The 20,416-nt window shown below is 40.6% G+C and overlaps 1 protein-coding gene across 1 annotated transcript; it reads right to left on the reverse strand.

Moving 5' to 3' along the window:
- Positions 1–1,012: 1,012 nt before the first annotated feature.
- LOC140232889 (uncharacterized) lies at positions 1,013–17,129 on the reverse strand. The gene is made up of 8 exons (XM_072313002.1): positions 17,037–17,129; positions 10,779–11,303; positions 9,662–9,813; positions 7,211–7,359; positions 5,971–6,210; positions 4,847–4,954; positions 3,713–3,805; positions 1,013–1,507 (listed from the first exon to the last, which is right to left on the reverse strand). Exons 2-8 carry the CDS (start codon positions 11,299–11,301, stop codon positions 1,093–1,095), a joined length of 1,680 nt encoding a protein of 559 aa, XP_072169103.1. The 5' UTR covers positions 11,302–11,303; positions 17,037–17,129; the 3' UTR covers positions 1,013–1,092.
- Between the last annotated feature and the right edge of the window lie 3,287 nt (positions 17,130–20,416).

Below are 20,416 nucleotides of genomic sequence, written 5' to 3' on the forward strand. Positions count from 1 at the left end.
TGAAACGCATGCTTTACCCAGATTGCTTTCACTGCCAGAGCGCCACATGCTTCCAGCTTGTTGCAATGCATTCGAGGTTAAATGCGTGCTTTGCGTGAATATTTGCCCAACGAGATTGACGGTTGCCGTTTACGAAAACTAACACCATTAACCGTTGATTGCAAAATTGACCGAGATAGCATTTTGATTAGATACAGTTAAGTTTATTAAAATTCTAACATACAACATCATATCTTAATTTTGATGTCTAATTGAATTTCTCTCATAATCAAGATACGTAAATGGGGAATCTGAGTGAGTGGCTAATGTTTGCAAAAGTTTACAAAATTTTAGCAAATATTAGGCATCATCAGGGTTCTGCAACAGTTGCAATCAAACCTGAAAACAGTTTTCATTATTGCAACCAGTTTTTCTTATCGCAAAGAAACTTTGAACATGTTAAAAATTTCTGACGAAACCTACAATTTGATACATTAGCAAAAAATTCACTGCTCATGGATAGATAATAGTCCCCTTTATGTATCTGATGAAAAGTTAACACAATTCACTTAACATTTCAGATACTTAAATACACTAGTTTTTCTCAAAAAAAAAAGAAAAAGCGAACACTAATTCAAATTGATACGTCTGTGATAACATTTAGGCCTGTTCTTTAGTGAACGCTATAGCTTCTAGATATTCCGATGCTGTCGGCCCTCAGAAAGAGACATTAGGAACTTGCGGCGCGTGCTCCTCGATTGCGTTCTGTTTGGCATTGGCAGTTGTTTGTAGCTGCCTGCATGCAACAATAATTTCAGATAATTACACGGAGAACTAACCTTTTCTGGTTTTAAAACATTGCCTGATTTTGCCCGCCATATCCGCACAAATTCGTCCTTGTTTTCCTTTGTTTTTAGGCCCGAAAATCATCTCGCAACGAACGAAACTTGAATTCCCATAGGTTAACACACAAAGCTAGTTGGGACCGAACAATTTATCTCATTATAAGTGGATTCTCCTCGTCCAACGTATACGATCTCGTTAGAACGGGATTCCCCTGTACATCTCCGCATGTTCTTCTCTGTCAGGTAGACATTTGAAGCTGTACCACATCTAGTAACTGTGTGCCGGTGGGTTGGGGTTGTAGGCAGGCCTGCCCCCTTGCCAGACACGGCTCTTTCCAAACAGTGAGGCCAGTCTCGGTGACCGTCTCAGATGGGTTAGGGGCCAGGACTGTAGACAGCTTGAACGGTGGGCTGGAAGGGGTTCTGTCGGACCCTTTGGACTGGTCATCTCAGACCAGGCACTGTCTCTAATAGATAGAGGATGAGGAAAACGGTCATTACCAGATACAGGCCCGTTTCTAGGCTCACCCCTTTGCCAGACACGGCTGTTTCCGAACAGCCTGGCCAGTCTCGGTGACCGTCTCAGATGGGTTAGGGGCCAGGACTGTAGACACCTTGACCGTTGGGCTGGAAGGGGTTCCGTCACACCCTTTGGACTGGTCATCTGAGACCAGGCACTGTTCCTGATATATGGAGGATGAGAAAAATGGTCATTACTATGCCTACAGTCATCCCGTCACTGCATTACAACAAACATTCTCTTCTAATTTCTCGATTACAGAATACACGTCCAGAATGAAACAATTATTCTATTTTCATGTTGCTGACTATTGACAGGTGCGAACAATGCAATTATTTACGTTGGGAAACCTTTCACAGAAAATTTCTGCATGTTTATATACAAGCACTGGCATTACATCATAATTATGTGCACAGTCTGTGTACGATGAATTCTCGGTATCGCCAATGCCCAGAAAATTGCTGAAGAGCTCTGTCACATATGCACTGTGGGATTCCACGGTGCCTCTGTCCGCTTCCGGTTGTCTCACGCGAGTCGCAGTTCCCATACGATTCAATGGAGTTATTTGTCTGCTTTTCTGTTGTTACCCTTTTTTTTCTTGGCTATAATTCAGCTTAAAAGTGTTGAAAGTTTCTTAAGATTTACTGATTTGCGGTCATTAGAGTCATATGGTTCACTACTGCAAGGCTTCAATGTGCTGGTCACATGATGGAAAGCGAAGAAATCTCCAACAAAAATTACCTCTGGATAAAGACAGAGCGTGAGCGGAGTGCACATGCGGCCATCAAAACTGGGGCAAGTTTGTCCCGTGAGCTATCCCATAATGCATCTAAAATGCTGCTCTGTGCACAGCACCTAGGTATTGGTGATACCGAGAATTACTGCACCTTTATGGAAACTCTGATTGTATGGTAGCACCATACTGCTAGCAGGAATGCAAAAAAAAGAACTAGAAATGTCGCTATGGCGACTGATGCCTCCGCCATAATGCATGATTCTCCCAATAGGCGTATAGTACAATGTCTTCACAATGTGTGATCCATGACAGTTTCACATAACTGGCAAAATATTGAAATGACATGTTTGTTAGAAATGTCTTGAACTGGGTTTGCTATAATTTTCTAAGAGTGCAGGTACACATATTTGGGGAATTTTGGGGAAGTTTATGCATTGAGTAATTTCCAAGGTATGAAGAAAGAGTATGATGATGGTACAAAGTAGATTTGTGTGTGTGTGTGTGTGTGTGTGTGTGTGTGTGTGTGTGTGTGTTTTTGGGGGGGGGGCATTGAAACCTGGCCTTTGACCCTTAACCTTTGACCTTCTGGCTGGAAATTTCCCGGAGAATCTCCATTAGGTAATGCATGTATTAAGTTTTGAAACTAATAATACAAGCATTGCATATACTAGTATATGAGGGAAATAGTAAAATTTTGAGGAGTTGACCTTGACCTTTGACTCCTGACTATTGACCCATGACCCCTAAATTCCCTAGATAATCCCTGCCAGACAGTACATGCATATGTACCAAATTCCATGAAGATACATTGAACCATTTGCAAGAAAAGTGATATTGCAACATTTTCACCTAACCTTTGACCTTTTGACCTTTGACCTTATGACATGAAACTCTCTCTGGAGAATCTTTACGCAGTAGTACATGTCCACACCAAGTTTCAAGAAAATACCTTTGGGCATTGCATAGATATGGCGGAAATTGCAACATTTGTAGCATTTGACCTTGACCTTTTGACCTTTGACCTCTTGCCAATGTCACTAAAATCTACTCAACTAATTGTCCCATCATACATCATCCTTGGACCAAGTTTGGTGAAAGCTGCTTCATCCAGTTTTGAGTTATCACGTAAACAGATAAATTTTAGGATTTGACCTTGATCTTTGACCTTTGACCTCTGTCCGATTTCACTGAAAAACTAATCAAGTAATTGTCCCATCATACATCATCCTCCAACAAAGTTTGGTGAAATTTGCTCCATCCAGTCTTGAGTTATCGCGTAAACGGATACAATTTCATGATTTGACCTTGACCTTTGACCTTTGACCTTTAGCCGATTTCACCCAAAATCTAATCAAATAATTGCCCCATCATACTTCATACTTGGACCAAGTTTGGTAAAATTCCAGTACATATTACTCAAGTTATCGCGTAAACGAAAGCGGACGGACATACGGACGTACGGACGTACGTACGGACGGACAACCCGATAACATAATGCCTCCGGCACCACTTCGTGCCGGAGGCATAAAAAGAGAAAAAAGAAACACACAACATATACAGCAAGGGGATGCTCGACTTTCAGTCTTTATGAACGAGTTTTGATGTCACACACATCCACAGTCACTCTCTTACCGTCTCAAGACGTCGTCCAGCCGGGGACCATAGCGACCGTGGGGATCCTCCGGGACCATAAAATTGTCCCGGGCGAACACGTACATTAGCAACCTGATACAGAATGAACAAAATCATCAAAACTTAGTACAGATTTATGCATGTTCTACCTGACAGTGATTCTCTTGGGAATTTTAGGGTCATAGGGTCAAAGGTCAAGGGTGAAAGGCCACACTAAAATGCAAAAATGTTTCTATTCAATACTGATATTGCATCTTTTCTTCATACCTTGTAAATTACTCAATGCATAAACTTATAAAAGGGTCACAAGTCAAGTAAAAATCCTCAAATCCCCAACTACATGTACCTGCACTGTACTCTAAGACACTATAGCAGACCTTGTTCAGGGAAAGTGAGCACTCAACACATTTGTGACAAACCTGTCATTTCAATATTTTGCCAATCATTTCACATTTCATCCCTCCCCCCACAAACCAATGATATCAACCAGAAAGAAGCACCATGATAACTGTTCAGTGATGCAACCCACTTTAATTTCCTTTCAGCAACTTGCCAACACTTCTGTGAAGAAACCTCAATGCAATGAAGCACCAACACTTGATCAAACCAGGTTTGTTATTCCAATGTACAAATGTACTACATGTATTCAAGCCTGTGAATCAATGTGTGCTGTATATTCTAATGGTTGTGTTTCATTATAGCCTCGATTCACAGGTGATTTTCTATACAATTTTCCTCCATTTTTTTTTTTTTACTTTTTTGGAGGGGCAAGTAAAATTTATATTCGGGTAAGTGTTCGGCAACAATATGAAAATCTGCTTGCCCGAGCCTGCAAGTGGTAAAAAGAATATAATAAATAAAAATGAAAATATCAATATTTTTTTCATTAAACCATAACTGTAGACGGTTTAGTCTGGAAACATTTGTATTATAACTATTGTTCACATTTTGTGTATTTCACAATACAAGTACTTGAAATTGATTACACGGATTCAAATTTTTACAGTGGTTGATTCTATCCCAAACTCACATTTTAGAACTATTTTAAAGCACTAATGGTGGGTTTTTGTTTCATCTGCAAATTGTAGATTATGCCTTTAACATGCTGGCGATCTAAATGCTATGTGTACATACCTGTTCTCTATGACTCGTTTGAATTGGGGGGATTCCCCCATGAGGTCTCGGTAGTTGTCGTTAGAGACGATAACACCACCGTTGTCACACGCCAGCTGGATAATAAACCTGCATGGTGTCCGTAGGACAAAATACAACATAGAGGTGATTATAAGACTCTAGAAAAGCTGCAAAATCTTGAGATATGGTAGTACAGATACAGCTAGTTAACACAGTGTGACTTCTGGATGAGAAACCTGCTGAAATATTTGGAAATTGTATCAGGCATTCACTATTTCAATTTGTATTATATAATTTCATTGTATATGGGTATGGACTATGGTCTCAGTGTCAAAGTATTCTTTCAATATCCTTTCACATTTTGTTGGTATTTTTTTCCTTGAGACAGTTTCCAACTGTTCTAGAGAAAAAAAAACAACAGGCCACTGTGCCATCTAGATGTTACACTTATAAGGAGATGAAAGAATGTCTGAAATGGCCAATATTTGGGTTTTCATGTTACATCACGCCAATATACCAAGTTCACCAATTGAAGTCTCTAATGAAGAGGCTCTAGGAAGAAGAATATATTGCTTTGGAACAACAAGGGCACTATGTCCACAGACTTTGTGCAACATGAAAGGCCTTTTGGTTCTGAACTAAAGAAGATTGGTCCTTAACCTCTAAGGACCATCATCATGTTTATCTTTTCATCATGGACATGCAATGAAATTCCCTAGTAGCTTCATCCAAGAACCAGTTAGTCTGCCAGTGTGATGTTGTTTGTACTCGCACCATCCCACAAAGGCAACCGGAAAACGCTCTGTCCCTTGGAATTCGTAAAGGACATGACATAAAAAACAAAACAAAACAGAGTTCCAGAGTGTAAGAAAGTCCCAACTCATGCCACATAAGAGATTCCAACTTTTTAAAATGATGTGGGGTGCTAACACAATGAAGCGGACCATCACACAGACACAGACTAGACACATCAGACACACACCAGCAAGTTAGCGAGAGATGCCCCCCCCCCCCCTTCCACCAATGATTCGTCACAGGTGGCTAGCAACAGTTAGCAATGTATACTGGTATCAGCCCAGTGCACAGTGCTTTCCAGAAGGACGCTTCTCAGGGGCCATACGAACCTGTCATCGTAGGGCGTGACCCTCCGCCCCCTCAGTTCCCTGGATGGGGTGAATGAGAGGAGCCCCTTGGACTCCAGGTCGTCCAGGATGTGACGATCCTTGATGGGGCAGCTCCTGGCTGCCTCGCTGGTCTTCCTGTGCAGGGGCACCAGCACAGTGATGTTCTTGTGGCCTCGCTTCTGGAAGAACTGCACACACAGGGCGATGCCCTTGCAGGAAAATACCTTGTGGTTGCCGTGACTGCAAAGGGATACGTCACAAATGATGACAAAAAAATCACATAAAAATTCTCATACATTTTTATTCTTTTAATTATGAAATCTGAAGATCAACCCGGAGAAAGGCATCAGTTCCATTCCTCATCCAAAATCAAAAGGGAATGAATTCTAAAACCCATTCTCCCTTTAAAAATGAAATATATCCAAAAGATGATGATAGTAAATACATAGAATAAAATGGAAAGATGAATGACACCATGATTTTAAATATTAATGTGGGTTGAGCAGTTTGGGGAGCAGCTACAACAAAAGTTGCAGTGATATTTAAATTCAACATTTGTAGCTTAATGTGGAACACAATCAATCCATGTCAAGTTACTGCATGAGACGATATCCGACAGTTCAGTCTAGTAATGCATTCAAACTGTGAATATTCCCCCATGGACTAACACGGGATATATCTTGGCCTTCTGAAACTACCACAGTAAACCAGTTTGCCAATGTGTTCTTTATATAGTCTTGGACACCTATTTCCAAGACACAGTGCTTGGCCATTTACTATAATTGTTTCTTTTCTTGCTGCTGGAATTGATTTTTCATATACATTGTATATATGGCAGTTGATGTTGGATAGGAAAAGCTATGGAGGTGAATAACCAGCATGCCGGACCTGCGCATTCAAATTGAGAACACATTATTATGCTGGTCTGAAGTCAGGAACCTAGTAATGATGTTTTAGTTGAGTCCATAGGGTCCACTCTCATATAACAGGGAACCATGTTATAATAAGGTCAGACATATATAGCAAGATATTTAATATACAGCTAGGCAATTTGGCAGGTCCTATCCCTTTTATATTCTCTTGCTTTTTATCCCTGTTATACCGAGATGCCAGATATACTGAGGAAACTTCAGTGGTTGTACGCAGCATGGTTCCCGACCCCTGAATATCACTTTTTAGCACGATGCTGCATGAAATATCATAAAGGAGCTGATCTTTTGGGCGAGGTCTGCGGTCTCACCTCATGGCGACATTACTGCCATCGATGACCACAGGCCGGAGGATGCCGTCCTCCTTGGTCTTGACATTGACCAGGACGGAGGAGGTAGTCTCTTCTTCCTTCTTCTTACTGAGCTCCTGCCTGAATTTGGCAAGTTCCTCCTGTAACTCCTGTTCCAAGTACACAAAATAACAAACAGCAACACATCATACAAGTGCTGTATCACCAACTTGCAGACCATGTGTGGTTATTACCTCCGTCAAGGGAGGAGGTTATGTTTTCATATACCGTTTGTTTGTTTGTCCGTGTGCAAAATAACTCAAAAAGTTGAGAAGGGATTCGGATGAATCTTGCAGGAAGGTCCGAGAATAACACAAGGAACAGATGATGTAATTTTGGTAGTGATCCAGAAATTTTATGAATTTTATGAAGGATTTTCAATATTTTGGCAGGTAGGATCAATGAACTTGGGAGTACAAACTGCGCATTTTTGAGGTTTTAATACGCGCACTAAAGTGCATGCTCTAGTTTCCGCTAGGGCGAGCCGCGCCGCACAGCTGAGGGTAGATGACGTAACAAAAGGCTTCTATATTGGGAAATCAGGCGACCTTTCAACATGCATGTACATGAGTGGAAATCACTGATCTCTGTGGAAGAACAAGATCAGCGGTGGAAATTAGCTGCTTGGCGGAGGTCTGCGCTCTCAGAGTGCTTCTCTAGTTTTGAGTATTTCACAGTTTGATAAACTAAACAAAGAAAGCATCATTACCATCTTCAAAAGTAATCTTTACATGCAAAGAGTAATGAGAGATCCTAAACAGACACAAACTCATTGCAAATCATGCTGCTGAAGTATGCACATGCTTCTTGGTCTTAATGTCAAAATAAAATGAGAATTATTTTGATCCGAACCATTCAGCATTACACAGTCTGAGGAAGTGGAGGGATTGCTGTTAAGGTAATTATTCTGTGTTACTTTTAATAATCCTATATGGAAAGGCACTTAGGCCTCAGATTCAATCTATCATAAAAAAAGTAGTGATCATAGACTCGCTTATGAGAGAATTTGCCTCATCATAGCAGAGATGAAGCATTTGCGACACACGCAAAGACAGCTAGTTTAACAGAAGCTCACCACAGTTTCTTCTGATGTATGTAGGCCTATATATAGTCACATGGCAACTTCGGTAACAGCGGAAATTTTCATGGTGTTTAAATTTTCGTGCATTTTGCGCAACCAGAAAGTTGCACGAAAATAATTAAAGCACGCAAATATTTCTGCTTGACATATGTTCCAGAAGTTGATGTCTTGTTTCCGCGGAATTAAAAACATGCAAAACTCTTCCTGCCCAGCCGAGCGTGAAAAATTAGTCACACAAAAATATCCACTTTTACAGTAATCAACTTGGAATCCAGATGTATTTGCAGACAAATAAGCGTGGTCTTGTCAGTTGTCATCTTCTTTGGCTTTCACTTAATTGACTCTCTTTCTACTCTAAGTTTCTGAATTGTTCTGCATTGCGCTAGCAATGCAACATACAATATGTAATGCAATACAATTTTGCGCAACATCACAAGTCATGGTAATGTTAAAACTGAACAGTACAAACCAGGCACTTCTACATCACAATTTGATATCCTCTCCTGACCATATGGAAATTGTCTATATGTACGTTTATCATGGAGGAGAGTCTCCTCCATGATAAACGTAATATAGACAATTTCCATATGGAATATCTATGTTCATGGCATAATGATATGAATGCAGTTTGTTCATTTCTGTATTAAACAAGTGTATTAATAAGATAACTTCTGCATTTTGGAAAATGACATTTCAACACATGTGCATGCATACACACGCATATCTTTGAGACATGGACACTTGCATTTTTTCTGTAAAAAAAAACAAATTAATACTGTTTACGCTGACTATTTCACGAGGTTTTTTTTTTTTTGCCACTTTCATCAGACAGATGCTATTGGCAAATTTAAAGACATGCAAAAATCATCACGAAGTCTCGATTAGCGAAAACAGAAATAGACTCATAGTGCACTGTATTCAGCTTGCACAGTTACAGCAGGGAGGTGGAGTCTCTCTTCCCCCTCCCTGGTTACATTATGCAAGGAAGTTAGGCAAGGTTACCTTAACCCATTGAAGATAGTCCCCCCCCCCCCCCCCCCCCCCCATGGGGGGAGGGGGAATGCAAGTTATAGCATAATCAGTCTGTCCTTAACGGGATAATCAATTCAGGCTGGGGGGGTGGGATTGGAATGTTGTTACACAAACATGGACATAAAAGAGCCCTCTTGTTTTTTTTTTAACTGGAAGAGGGAGAGATGAGGGCTCAGAGACCAAGGACAGGAAAGAGAAGTGAAACTCTTAGTCTTGAGATTCAGACCCAAACATTGGTAAATAGCAGAATAATGAGCATCTAACCCAAAACAAATCCAAAGTGAAAGACATAGGCTTACCTCTTGCACCGAGAGTAATTTCTGCTGCTGCTTCTTTGTTGCGCTGAGTTCGCAGCGAATACGATCATAGCGCACAGCAATGGGGGTAATAGTAGGCACATCAGGAGCGTTGGCACTGCCTGAAATGGGTGTGCTACACATGGAGGGAGGCTCTGGGACAGACGAAAATAAATGGAGGTGTTTTGGTGTCAAGTTTTGCAAAGGGAATATACACAGTAACACATGCTACACGTCGGTCAAATGGAGACTGGGGACTACAAGCATGGCAAATTATGAAGCATGACTACCGACAGTATTTTCCTGTTTCTGTGAAATATTCGCGAGAAAGATAACAATAATTGTCAAGTTTTATCCTGTAGTTTCTACAGGAATATACTCAACTGTGCATAGCAATATAATCAAATAAGACAAAGGGAGAGACAAATTACAGATAATAAACAGGGCTGCACACTAACCCATTTTTTTCTACTGGTCTGACCTGTCTCTCGGACCAGTAGGTCCTCAGGTTTTAAATTTTTTATCGGTCCATTCCTAAAAAAGTTACTGGTCTGACAGTGATTTTTACTGGTCCTGGACCGTCGGACCAGTGCCAGTGTGCAGCGTTGTGATAAACCATTCTGCAAATCTTACAATCAATATTATTTGTCGTGGTGTGGTTTTCTACTTGAATGTTATCCTATCAGTTTGCTAGCAGATGGCAGAGAAGATACAATAATATTGACTGTTATAGTATTATTGTCTGGCTTTAATTATATTCATGTATTTGCCTTCATTTGCCTCAACTCCAGTAGCTCCAGTTGTTCTTAGGTGTGTCTGTGCATGTTTTTGTTTTTTTGTCATTCACTTTAAACTTTTTCATGAAAAGTGCTGACTAAAGAAGGTATGGGTGTAGAGGAAGCAAGTGTTCATTAGACAAAATGTCCTTTGAAAAAAAAAAAAAAGAGAGGAGAACAAGGGCTTTTTCCAAGTGATTGGCAGAACAGAAACTCATTCTTTTTTTTCCATAATAAAGATCATCAAACACTACACTTTAAAGTGCCATAAAGACTGACTGTACAAAACTTTTCATTTTTCATACAAATAATTACAGAGATCTAGATCTATAGATGTGTTTTACCGTTGACTTTTTGTCGTTTTCTGCATGCTTGAATGGGTGTCGAGGTGGCACAGGCTGGTCTCTTCAGGGATGATTTCAGCTGGTTCCCCGTCTTCTTTTCTGGGGAAGGGGCGCCGACATCATTTTTCTCATCCTTACATTTCTCTGTGCTTTCCTTGACACGTGCTCTGCTCCTCAGTGTCATTTTGGTAGTGTTCCTAGACTCTGACTCAGAGGTTTTTGTGTTTCTGGCTTCAGAAGCCTCCCCTTGATGAGTGGCATCTTCGCTCTTCTGTTCATTATCACTTCTCGGAGCAGCGCAGCTTTCTTCTTCAGATGAATCTAGGATGATGATGGGAGAGTTCACACTAGTTGCCAACTCGGCGGGGACAGTGGCATCTCCTGTTAACTCCTTCTTGGGCTGGTTCTTGCTCGGGTGAGGGGGTGGGTTGGAATGGTCCAACTCCTTGTCCAGGCAAACCACAGAGGACGACTGGTCACTGCTGGTGGTCGAGTTTATCACAATATATGATCCGTCCATCATCACTATAACACCAGTACAAGATAGAGATAATATAAATAACATAAAATGACAAAACTTTACTGTCATCTATGCCACGTTTATCATTTTTTTAAAACCCCAATCCCACCGGGGTTTTTTGAGGGACTTGAAACAATGGGGGGGGGGGGGGGGGGGGGTGCTTTTTGGCCCCCCCCAAGATCTCAGTCGTGGATCGCGTGATCCTCGCGAAAATTTGCACTACGGTAGAGGCCAATGTAATCTACAAGACTGTATGGTTAGATTTTTCAAATTCTAATTTATGTATTTTATATTAATCAATTTATGCTAATTTAGGCATAAAAAACCCCTTTTTTTGCCTATAAATAAAACTAGAAATGTCGCTATGGCGACTGATGCCTCCGCCATAATGCATGATTCTCCCAATAGGTGTATAGTACAATGTCTTCACAATGTGTGATGACAGTTTCACATAAATGGCAAAATATTGAAATGACAGGTTTGTCAGAAATATCTTGAATGTTCACTTTCCTTGAACTGGGTTTGCTATAATTGTCTAAGAGGGCAGGTACACATATTTGGGGAATTGAGGATTTTTACTTGACTTCTGACCGTCCCTTTTATAAGTTTATGCATTGAGTAATTCTCAAGGTATGAAGAAAGAGTGTAAGTACAGTACAAAATAGGTTTTATTTTTTGCATTTAAACCTGGCCTTTGACCCTTAACCTTTGACCTTCTGGCTGGAAATTTCCCAGAGAATCTCCATTAGGTAATACATGTATATATTAAGTTTTAAAACTAACAATGCAAGCATCGCATAATATACTAGTATATGGGGGAAATAGTAAAATTTTGAGGAGTTGACCTTGACCTTTGACCCCTTGACTATTGACCCATGACCCCTGAGTTCCTTAGATAATCCCTGCCAGTCAGTACATGCGTATGTACCAAGTTCCATGAAAATACATTGAACCATTTGCGAGAAAAGTGAAATTGTAACATTTTCACCTAACCTTTGACCTTTTGACCTTTGACCTTATGACATGAAACTCTCTCTGGAGAATCTTCACACAGTAGTACATGTCTACGCTAAGTTTCAAAAAAATACCTTTGGGCATTGCATAGATATGGGGAAAATAGCAACATTTTTAGCATTTGACCTTGACCTTTTGACCTTTGACCTCTTGCCAATGTCACTTAAATCTACTCAACTAATTGCCCCATCATACATCATCCTTGGACCAAGTCTGGTGAAAGGTGCTTCATCCAGTCTTGAGTTATCGCGCAAACAAATACAATTTCATGATTTGACCTTGACCTTTGACCTTTGACCTTTGGCCGATTTCACCCAAAATCTAATCAAGTAATTGCCCCATCATACTTTATACTTGGACCAAGTTTGGTAAAATTCCAGTCAATATTACTCAAGTTATCGCGTAAACGAATGCGGACGGACGTACGGACGTACGGACGGACGGACTGACAACCCAAAAACATAATGCCTCCGGCACCACTTCGTGGCGGAGGCATAAAAAATAAAGCTCCAAGACTTCTAATTTTTGGTGAACATTTTCTTTTCAATATCCTTAAAAATAATATTGAAGCAAAAATTCGGCTTCATAATTATTTCTTATGTATTTTATTGTTTATTGAATTTCTTATGTATTTCCTCTTTTTTTGCTTTTTTTGTTGTTTTTTTCGTCAAAATTTGTTGCAGAAACTTTTTAAAGCATAATCAGGCTAAAATAAATCATCAGCCATTGAAAGTAAAAACATTAATTTTTATATGAATTAATTGCAAAAACACAATTTACATTGGATTTGTACACAAAATTATGTTTTGAGCAATTTTGGGTCAACAAATTTTTCAAAGGGGCGTGGCTTCAAAAACGGTATGCCCGGGAGCAACAAATTTTGTTTCAAAAGTTGCGTGATACTTGAAAGAAAAAGTCATAAAATGTCGCGACGAGAGCATCACGCGTTGCGGAATAATTCTGCAAAACGTCGAGGGGGGTGGGGGCCAAAATGCCCCCCAGTGGGAATAGGGTTAATGGATAGTAGACCTCTACCTCATCAACATGGGCCAGGATATAAAGAAGGAAAAAATATTCTTCATTTGTTCATTGCCTGTTTTGGCAATAGGCTGAAAGAGAAATGATACATTATGAGATTCCTCCCCCCCCCCCCCCCCTCTCATGCAGGTGGTCACCTGTACTGCATGCGCGTTCCGATTTTTCAGGAAAGGGGTAGGCCTACTTTATCGGGGCTCAGCTAGGGGAAAAACATCCCTGAAAATTTCTTACAATAGGGGGTCTTTTATTTTTTCCCCACAAAGTATTTCTAATTTAGGGGTTGTTTACAAATCTTTCCCAAGCAATCCTGAAACAGCTAGATCCCAAAAATAAAAATAGAAACAGATAAAAATCTGAAACACAGGTGCATGGTTTGCTGCATAGCATGCCAGGCACCAGCTGGCCTTCTTTTCATAGAACATTTCGACACTGTGAACGCTTATACAGGCACTTCAGCACATACTTCAAAAAGGAGGTAATTTATTAGCTTCCCTTCCAAAATCATGTGAAAGGGTGGCAATTCCGCTGCCTCCCTTCCAAAACTTTGAAATAGGGGGGTAATTTTGATTGATTCCCTTCCAAAAGCCTGTGATAGGGGTCAAAATCCTAACCCATTCCCCTCCGTAAAGGAGTTACAATCTCCAAGGAGGTACTAGTACCTCCTTGCAATCTCGAGGAATTTGGAACAAGCATCATGTGCATGGTTGACAATCTGAGTGGGGGGGGGGGGGGGGAGCGAGCAAAGAATTTACAGATATTGTGTTTATACAGCTTGTTACATGCCCTTCGCTAGATCTCATTCATCTCTCAGCTGCTGTGTAGTTAGCCTTGTGCTGTCACTTCAGGGTCATTCAGAAATCCATGCCTATACACACACACACACACACACACACAAAAGCATGAAGACATACTACCAGACCATGTACCCCTCCGCCCCCCCCCCCCCCCCCCCCCCCCCCACACTGGGCAATATTTCACTCCTCACCATCATTTATGTCCTCCCTGGTCACCTCCCTGGTCACCTCATGAATGAACCCCATTGTTAAAGGGAAGATAAACCCCAAGAACAATGTGGATTGAGTGAAAGCAGCAACATTAGCAGAACACATCAGTGAAAGTTTGAAGAAAATTGGACAATCGATGCAAAAGTTATGAATTTTTAAAGTTTTGATGTTGGAACCGCTGGATGAGGAGACTACTAGAGGTTATGACGTATGAGTGGACTACAATATCAAGAAAATATAAAGAAAATACTACAAAAATCCATTTTTCATGAAAATTACAAATTCCATCAACTTGATATTGACATATGTTAAGGGTAGCAATTATTCCCCTGCTTTCTGAAAGCGGTTGGTCCACTGCTCTTTCATAATTCTAGAAAAGTGAATTTTTGTTGAATATCCTTTATATTTTCTTTGTATTGTTGTCCACTCATACGTCATATCCTCTAGTAGTCTCCTCATCCAGCGGTTCCAACACCAAAACTTTAAAAATTCATAACTTTTGCATCGATTGTCCGATTTTTCTCAAACTTTCACTGATGTGTTCTACTAATGTTGCTGCTTTCACTCAATCCACATTGCTCTTTGGGTTTACCTTCCCTTTAAGAAACAGTCTCATCTGTGAATAAATGTCTAATATCAATTGCCATCAAGACACTAAGATAATGAGTGAAGTTGTGCATTTTGTACATGCAATGGATGATAAAAACAGAAGAAAAATTTGTCTTTTTAATTCTTTTATTAATGCCTGTACAAAAGAGTCTCAAAAATATTTATTAATTATGAAAGTTAGAATATCATTAAGACACACATCGCCTACCATCAAATAATGTATACATTGTATGAAACTATAGTTGGACCCTTATGAAAGTTAGAATATCATGGAAGACACACATGGTACCGTACATTGCCTACCATAACTTAGTTTGAATTGATCTACATCTAGAGGTGCATGCTTTTGCACCTTTGCATTCTGAGAATAATTCTAGCACATTTTCTATCTACTCTAGTAACATTCAGTGACCAGAGCTTCTCAGCCAATTAAAACCAAGGTCAAAGAATTTCACTGAAATTGTCCGACCAACTCAGTCGAGAGACTGACAACTTGTCAGGGCAGGCAACCTACAAATGTAGCTTCTGCAAGCAGCCCAACCTCCCTCTGTTCTGTGTACAAGGAGTGCCCATCCCCCCCCCCCCCCCTTAGCAACCTTCATGAAACCATTATATTAAATGGGTTAGTCAAATACCGGTCACTGATTGGCTAAACACAGTCACGTGATGGAGGCACATTGGTTATGTTCGCCCATGGGCAGAACATTTTGTTATGTTCTCCCATGGGAAAACATTTTCACGTAACAATTGACAAGCGATACCAAATGATTGAACGATCATATTTTTCACGCAATCGATAGAATTTGCCTATTCCATAGTCATACAAATATTACAATGTGAGGTGTGAAACGCTGGTGATTTGACTATAACCCATGAATGATGACTTCTGTTGTCAGGAACATGTATCAAAAGTTCCACCCTCACCTCATCAGGGTTTGAAATGCTACTTCGGGAGGATATAAGAAAATTAAATTAATTTATATTACCTCCCTCATTTCAAACCCTCCGGGTGGAACATTCGGTGTGTTCCCTCCCCCGCCAGTCATCGTAAATTATATAGGTGCCTCAGGGCTGCCAACTCTCACGCATTGAGCGTGAGACTCACGCAATTCAACCAATTTCTCACTCTGATAAACGAAATCTCACGCTAAACCCCCAAAATGGAATGTACATGACTACAAAAATAAATATGTCTCTAAATTCTCTGATATTCCGAATATCGATATGCCCAAGCCCAAAATTTCGAGATTTTCCCGTGCGGGTGTAAAGCTTAACCAACCAATAATAATCGTTTTCGGTTCGCGCGCAAAGACGAGCTATTATTGGATTACGATTGGTTTCTACCTATACCACCTGAGCGTAGCTTGTACTTTTGGCAAATTACAGTACATGTATGGCTATGACGTGTGCTTTACATCACTTTACATACACTGACTGTGTACGTAGTACGTAACGTACGTACGTACGGCCGTACAGCAGGCCGCCAGGAGGTCGCTCCGCTCCCTCGCAGTATCTCACGCCAAACTCTCACTCAAGGTTGGCAGCCCTGGTGCCTAGAGTTTCTACCCCTACATGCCTATGTTACTACACTTTGTATGTGTTAGGTCCATGATGAAACCAGGGAGGTGAGAGAGGTCTCACCTCCCTGATGAATATGAATAATGAATTAAATTTTTGTATGGTTTGCAGTTTATGACATGACAGAGCAACAGAACCAGAGAACTAACGTTAGAAACCCTAGACTTTGCTGCGACATCTGTCAACATGACAATCGTACATCACGTCATCACGAGACATACTACTAATAAATTGGTAATCTAAATCCCGACCAAAAACACATGCAGACGCCGTGTCGTAAGAAGCACGGCGCGACTTCTGTACAATCAAAACTAACGTCTTTAACGTTAACGTTTATAGATCTCAAGGCTGTGACTGCGATGCGCAATTCACATTGACTGACTGACATTATTGTCTACCATATGCACGACTAACCCGCTAACATTACGAGTATCTAAATAAAAGCTAGTGTCATGTGATCAACATTCAGATAGACAGAAATAATACCAAATTTACCTTGTTTCTCCTTCCTTCGATTATGCCGTACTCTACTTCTTCTTGTGAGTTTGTGCTTCTTTAGGAACCTGCTGCTGCTCTGGGATCGGAGCTGCCTGTGAGCTGTTTATTGCATGCTGGCGATGGGGACGGGCTGTGTTATGATCAGCGCAGCGAGCGAGCACAAGTGGAATCACCACCCGACGACGCGACAACACATTCGCACGCCCTCTCCTTGGATCCAATGCACTAGTACATACACTGTACGTACTGTAGTTTAGCCACGCGCGTGTATAATGCACTGCTGTGATGTGTACAAATTTAAATTGCCGCCGCTGATTTTTCAGTATGACGTCACATATAAGCACCTGTTACGGCAAAGCTGTTCAGCGAGCTGGGAGATTACAAGTTTGTGAGAAGCTTGTTAACGATTGATGAGCTCTTTTATTGAGCTGGCAGCCTTTAGTGTTTGCCTGTTGAAGGGTGAAAAAAAGACCAACAACGACAGCAGCAACAACACAAAATAAAAACTAACAAATTTTTGCTTTGTTTTGTTTGGGTTTGGGTTTTTATTTTTCGTAGGTTAGGCAAAATTTGACTCGTACAGGTAATTTCAACTGGCAGAGTTTCATCAGGGAGGTGGAACACCTCCCTGGTTTCATGGAATGTTGTTTGTTTTTGTTTTTGGAAAAAAAATATTTAAATGCAATTGAAAAAAAAAAAACACTTTTTAGGAACATTGTGTATAGGGGGGATCGAGGGGTTGCGGGCTGGTCATTGGTATTCCTCCTCTCCATTTTTGTCCTTTTTTAAAGTAAAAACTGTTAGGAGGCGGCGGTATGTGGTGAGAGAGATGTATGTGAAACCGGCAATCATTAACAATACAAATAATCGAGTTGTCTACATGCATTATCAACCCCCCCCCCCCTTCGAGTTTGGAGGGACCGCATGAGCGTTCCTTTGATCTCCCAAGTATGCAAAGGTGAAATCCAATTGCAAAAAACAAGAGATGCATTTAGTTTTCAACCTGAGGTTGATGATTAATTTACTCTCTTTTGCATTGCGTTAATGACTCCAGAGAAATTCAAAAGGGGGTTATATGTAATCTTGAAAATGAGAAAGATTGATCAAAATCCAGAAATCAAATTTTTTACGTAATTTTTATATGAGTTCTTATGAGCTCTGTAGTATCCCACATTGGACACACACACACACACACACACACACACACACACACACAACACAACACACATACACACACACACAAATGATATTTTCCTATATGAACATGTATTGTTAGGACAGTGAGATGAGGCGAGGGCTGGGTGCATGTCTGTCTTGAGATAGGGAGAGCTCCTTGAGATGGCCATGGGGGGGGGGGGGGAGGGGCGGGGTGCATTGAGGATCGATGTTCATTTCGGATTTAGGGGATCTCCAAGTGTGGAAAACCCTGCGAAAAGCGGTGGCAGGGGAGGGGGTCAGAAATGTCGGCAGCCCGCCGTGCATTCCATGAAAGGGAATTTCTCCGTTCTCTGAATAAGGCCTATATATGGGTGGGGGGGGGGGGTATTAATATTATCGGAAGCTATTGCACAATACCCATTATACAGTCACACCGCGATAGATTGAGACGTCTGGATGGAACCAAGGAGGTATGATATATACCTCCTTGATGGAACTATGGGCGGGATGGGGGATACATCAGTCCCCCCCCCCCCCCACGTGCTCTTGGAGGAGGGGCCACGGGTGACGATGGCCGGTACATACATCCCCCGCATATATTTCTTTGAATATAGGCCTAGGCCCTATATATTTTTCTTACTTTCTTGATAGAAAAAAATAAAAGAAAATAAGAATCTACAAAGAAAGGGGTGCACCAGATAACTCTAAATTTCAAGTCTGCAAATGCAAAAATCGCCTTCGTGTGGGAGAGGGTATAGGGCCTATACCCTGATCCCTCCACCCGTTTTTCTGAATACTACTTTATACGTTTCCTTACTCTTTTGGCAGAAACAAATACCTAATATTTCTCAAAAAGAGTGCACCAGATCTCTGAATTTTATAGGTCTGTATGTAAAACATTTCCTTCGTGTCTGAGGAGGGGGCCTTCCCCCGCCCCGACCCTCTCCCCACGCATTTCCCTGAATATGAATGTTTCTTACAGTTTTGACGGAAATTGGTATGAATCAATTACTTCACCCAAATTGTGCACTATAGATCTCTGAATTTTAAGTCTGGAAATGCGAAAATCTCCCTCGTCTGCCCATACCCTCCCCGCACGTTTCCCTGAATTTATATCTGTCTTCCTTTCTTGACAGAAACAAATTTCGAATATTTTCACAAAAAGGGGGTGCACCATTGCAGATCTCTGATTTTCAAGTCTGAAAATGCAAAAATTGCCCTCGTGTTGGAGGGAGTATACTCTGACCCCCCCCCCCCCGCCGGTTTCCCTGAATACTATATAAGTTATACGTTTTCTTATACGCTTTTGATAGCAACAAATATCGAATATTTTACACAAAAAAAAATGTGTGTAAGATCTCTGAATTTCAGGTCTGAGTATGTAAAATCTCCCTCGTGTAATAGGAGGGGCCTATCCCTCTTCCACAGACTCTCCCCACACACTCAAGTTCCCTGAATGTTTCTTACATTTTGTTTCATAGGTTACTTTTTTTGGCGGAAAAAAAAATCGAATCTTTCACTAAAATTGTACATGCACTAGATCGCTGAATTAAAGGTCTGAAAATGCAAAATCTCCACTCGTGTGTAAAGGGTAGCCTATTCCTCCAACACCCTCCCCGCCGCTCGGTCGCTCTGCTCACTCGCAACGTACACCTTATAAGTTTTATGCTCCCTCCCTCTCATAATTCGACGCCCCTTGGGACGATTAATTTAACTGTCTGAATTCAAGAAAATCAATTCAATTCAATTCAAATGATTTTATTTCCATATAAAGTAATACAAAGTAATATACGTAACGCTTACACTAGTACATAACATCAAAAGGAACTTTCAATCACGTAATTTTCAACAAAACATAAATACAATTGTCATAATGATATAAACTCTGGTTTGGATAAATAAACACGTAAGCAGTACAATCTTTATTTATAAGTTTACATGGAAAAGAGTAATTCACAAGAAAAGCATAGCTTGTAAAATTTGTGAATTACTCTAGAAGGTGGGGGCATCTCAAGATCCGTCAAGGACTCCATGTATAAAATTTTGATATCCTGATGTCAGGCGAAATAATCAGAAAATAAAAAAGACTATGACAAGGACAAGAACAAAACCAGGGACGGAACAGACAGAAAATAAAACTAAAGATAGACATGACAAAGACTCCTATAAATAACTTTAAATGCACAATAAGTACTCGAATGCGTTCTTTTTATTTTAAG

The sequence above is a fragment of the Diadema setosum genome, chromosome 9, assembly GCF_964275005.1.
Source record: "Diadema setosum chromosome 9, eeDiaSeto1, whole genome shotgun sequence".
In the NCBI taxonomy this organism is placed as follows: Eukaryota; Metazoa; Echinodermata; class Echinoidea; order Diadematoida; family Diadematidae; genus Diadema; species Diadema setosum.

What these genes read in the sequence shown, in the direction of transcription:
- LOC140232889 (XM_072313002.1), bottom strand. Translation starts at nt 11,301, where the DNA reads ATGATGGACGGATCATATATTGTGATAAACTCGACCACCAGCAGTGAC. An exon ending in GTCACGCCCTACGATGACAG is followed by an intron (nt 4,955 to 5,970) that starts GTTCGTATGGCC and finishes GACACCATGCAG; the next exon opens with GTTTATTATCCAGCTGGCGT. An exon ending in CTGGACGACGTCTTGAGACG is followed by an intron (nt 1,508 to 3,712) that starts GTAAGAGAGTGA and finishes TCCATATATCAG; the next exon opens with GAACAGTGCCTGGTCTCAGA.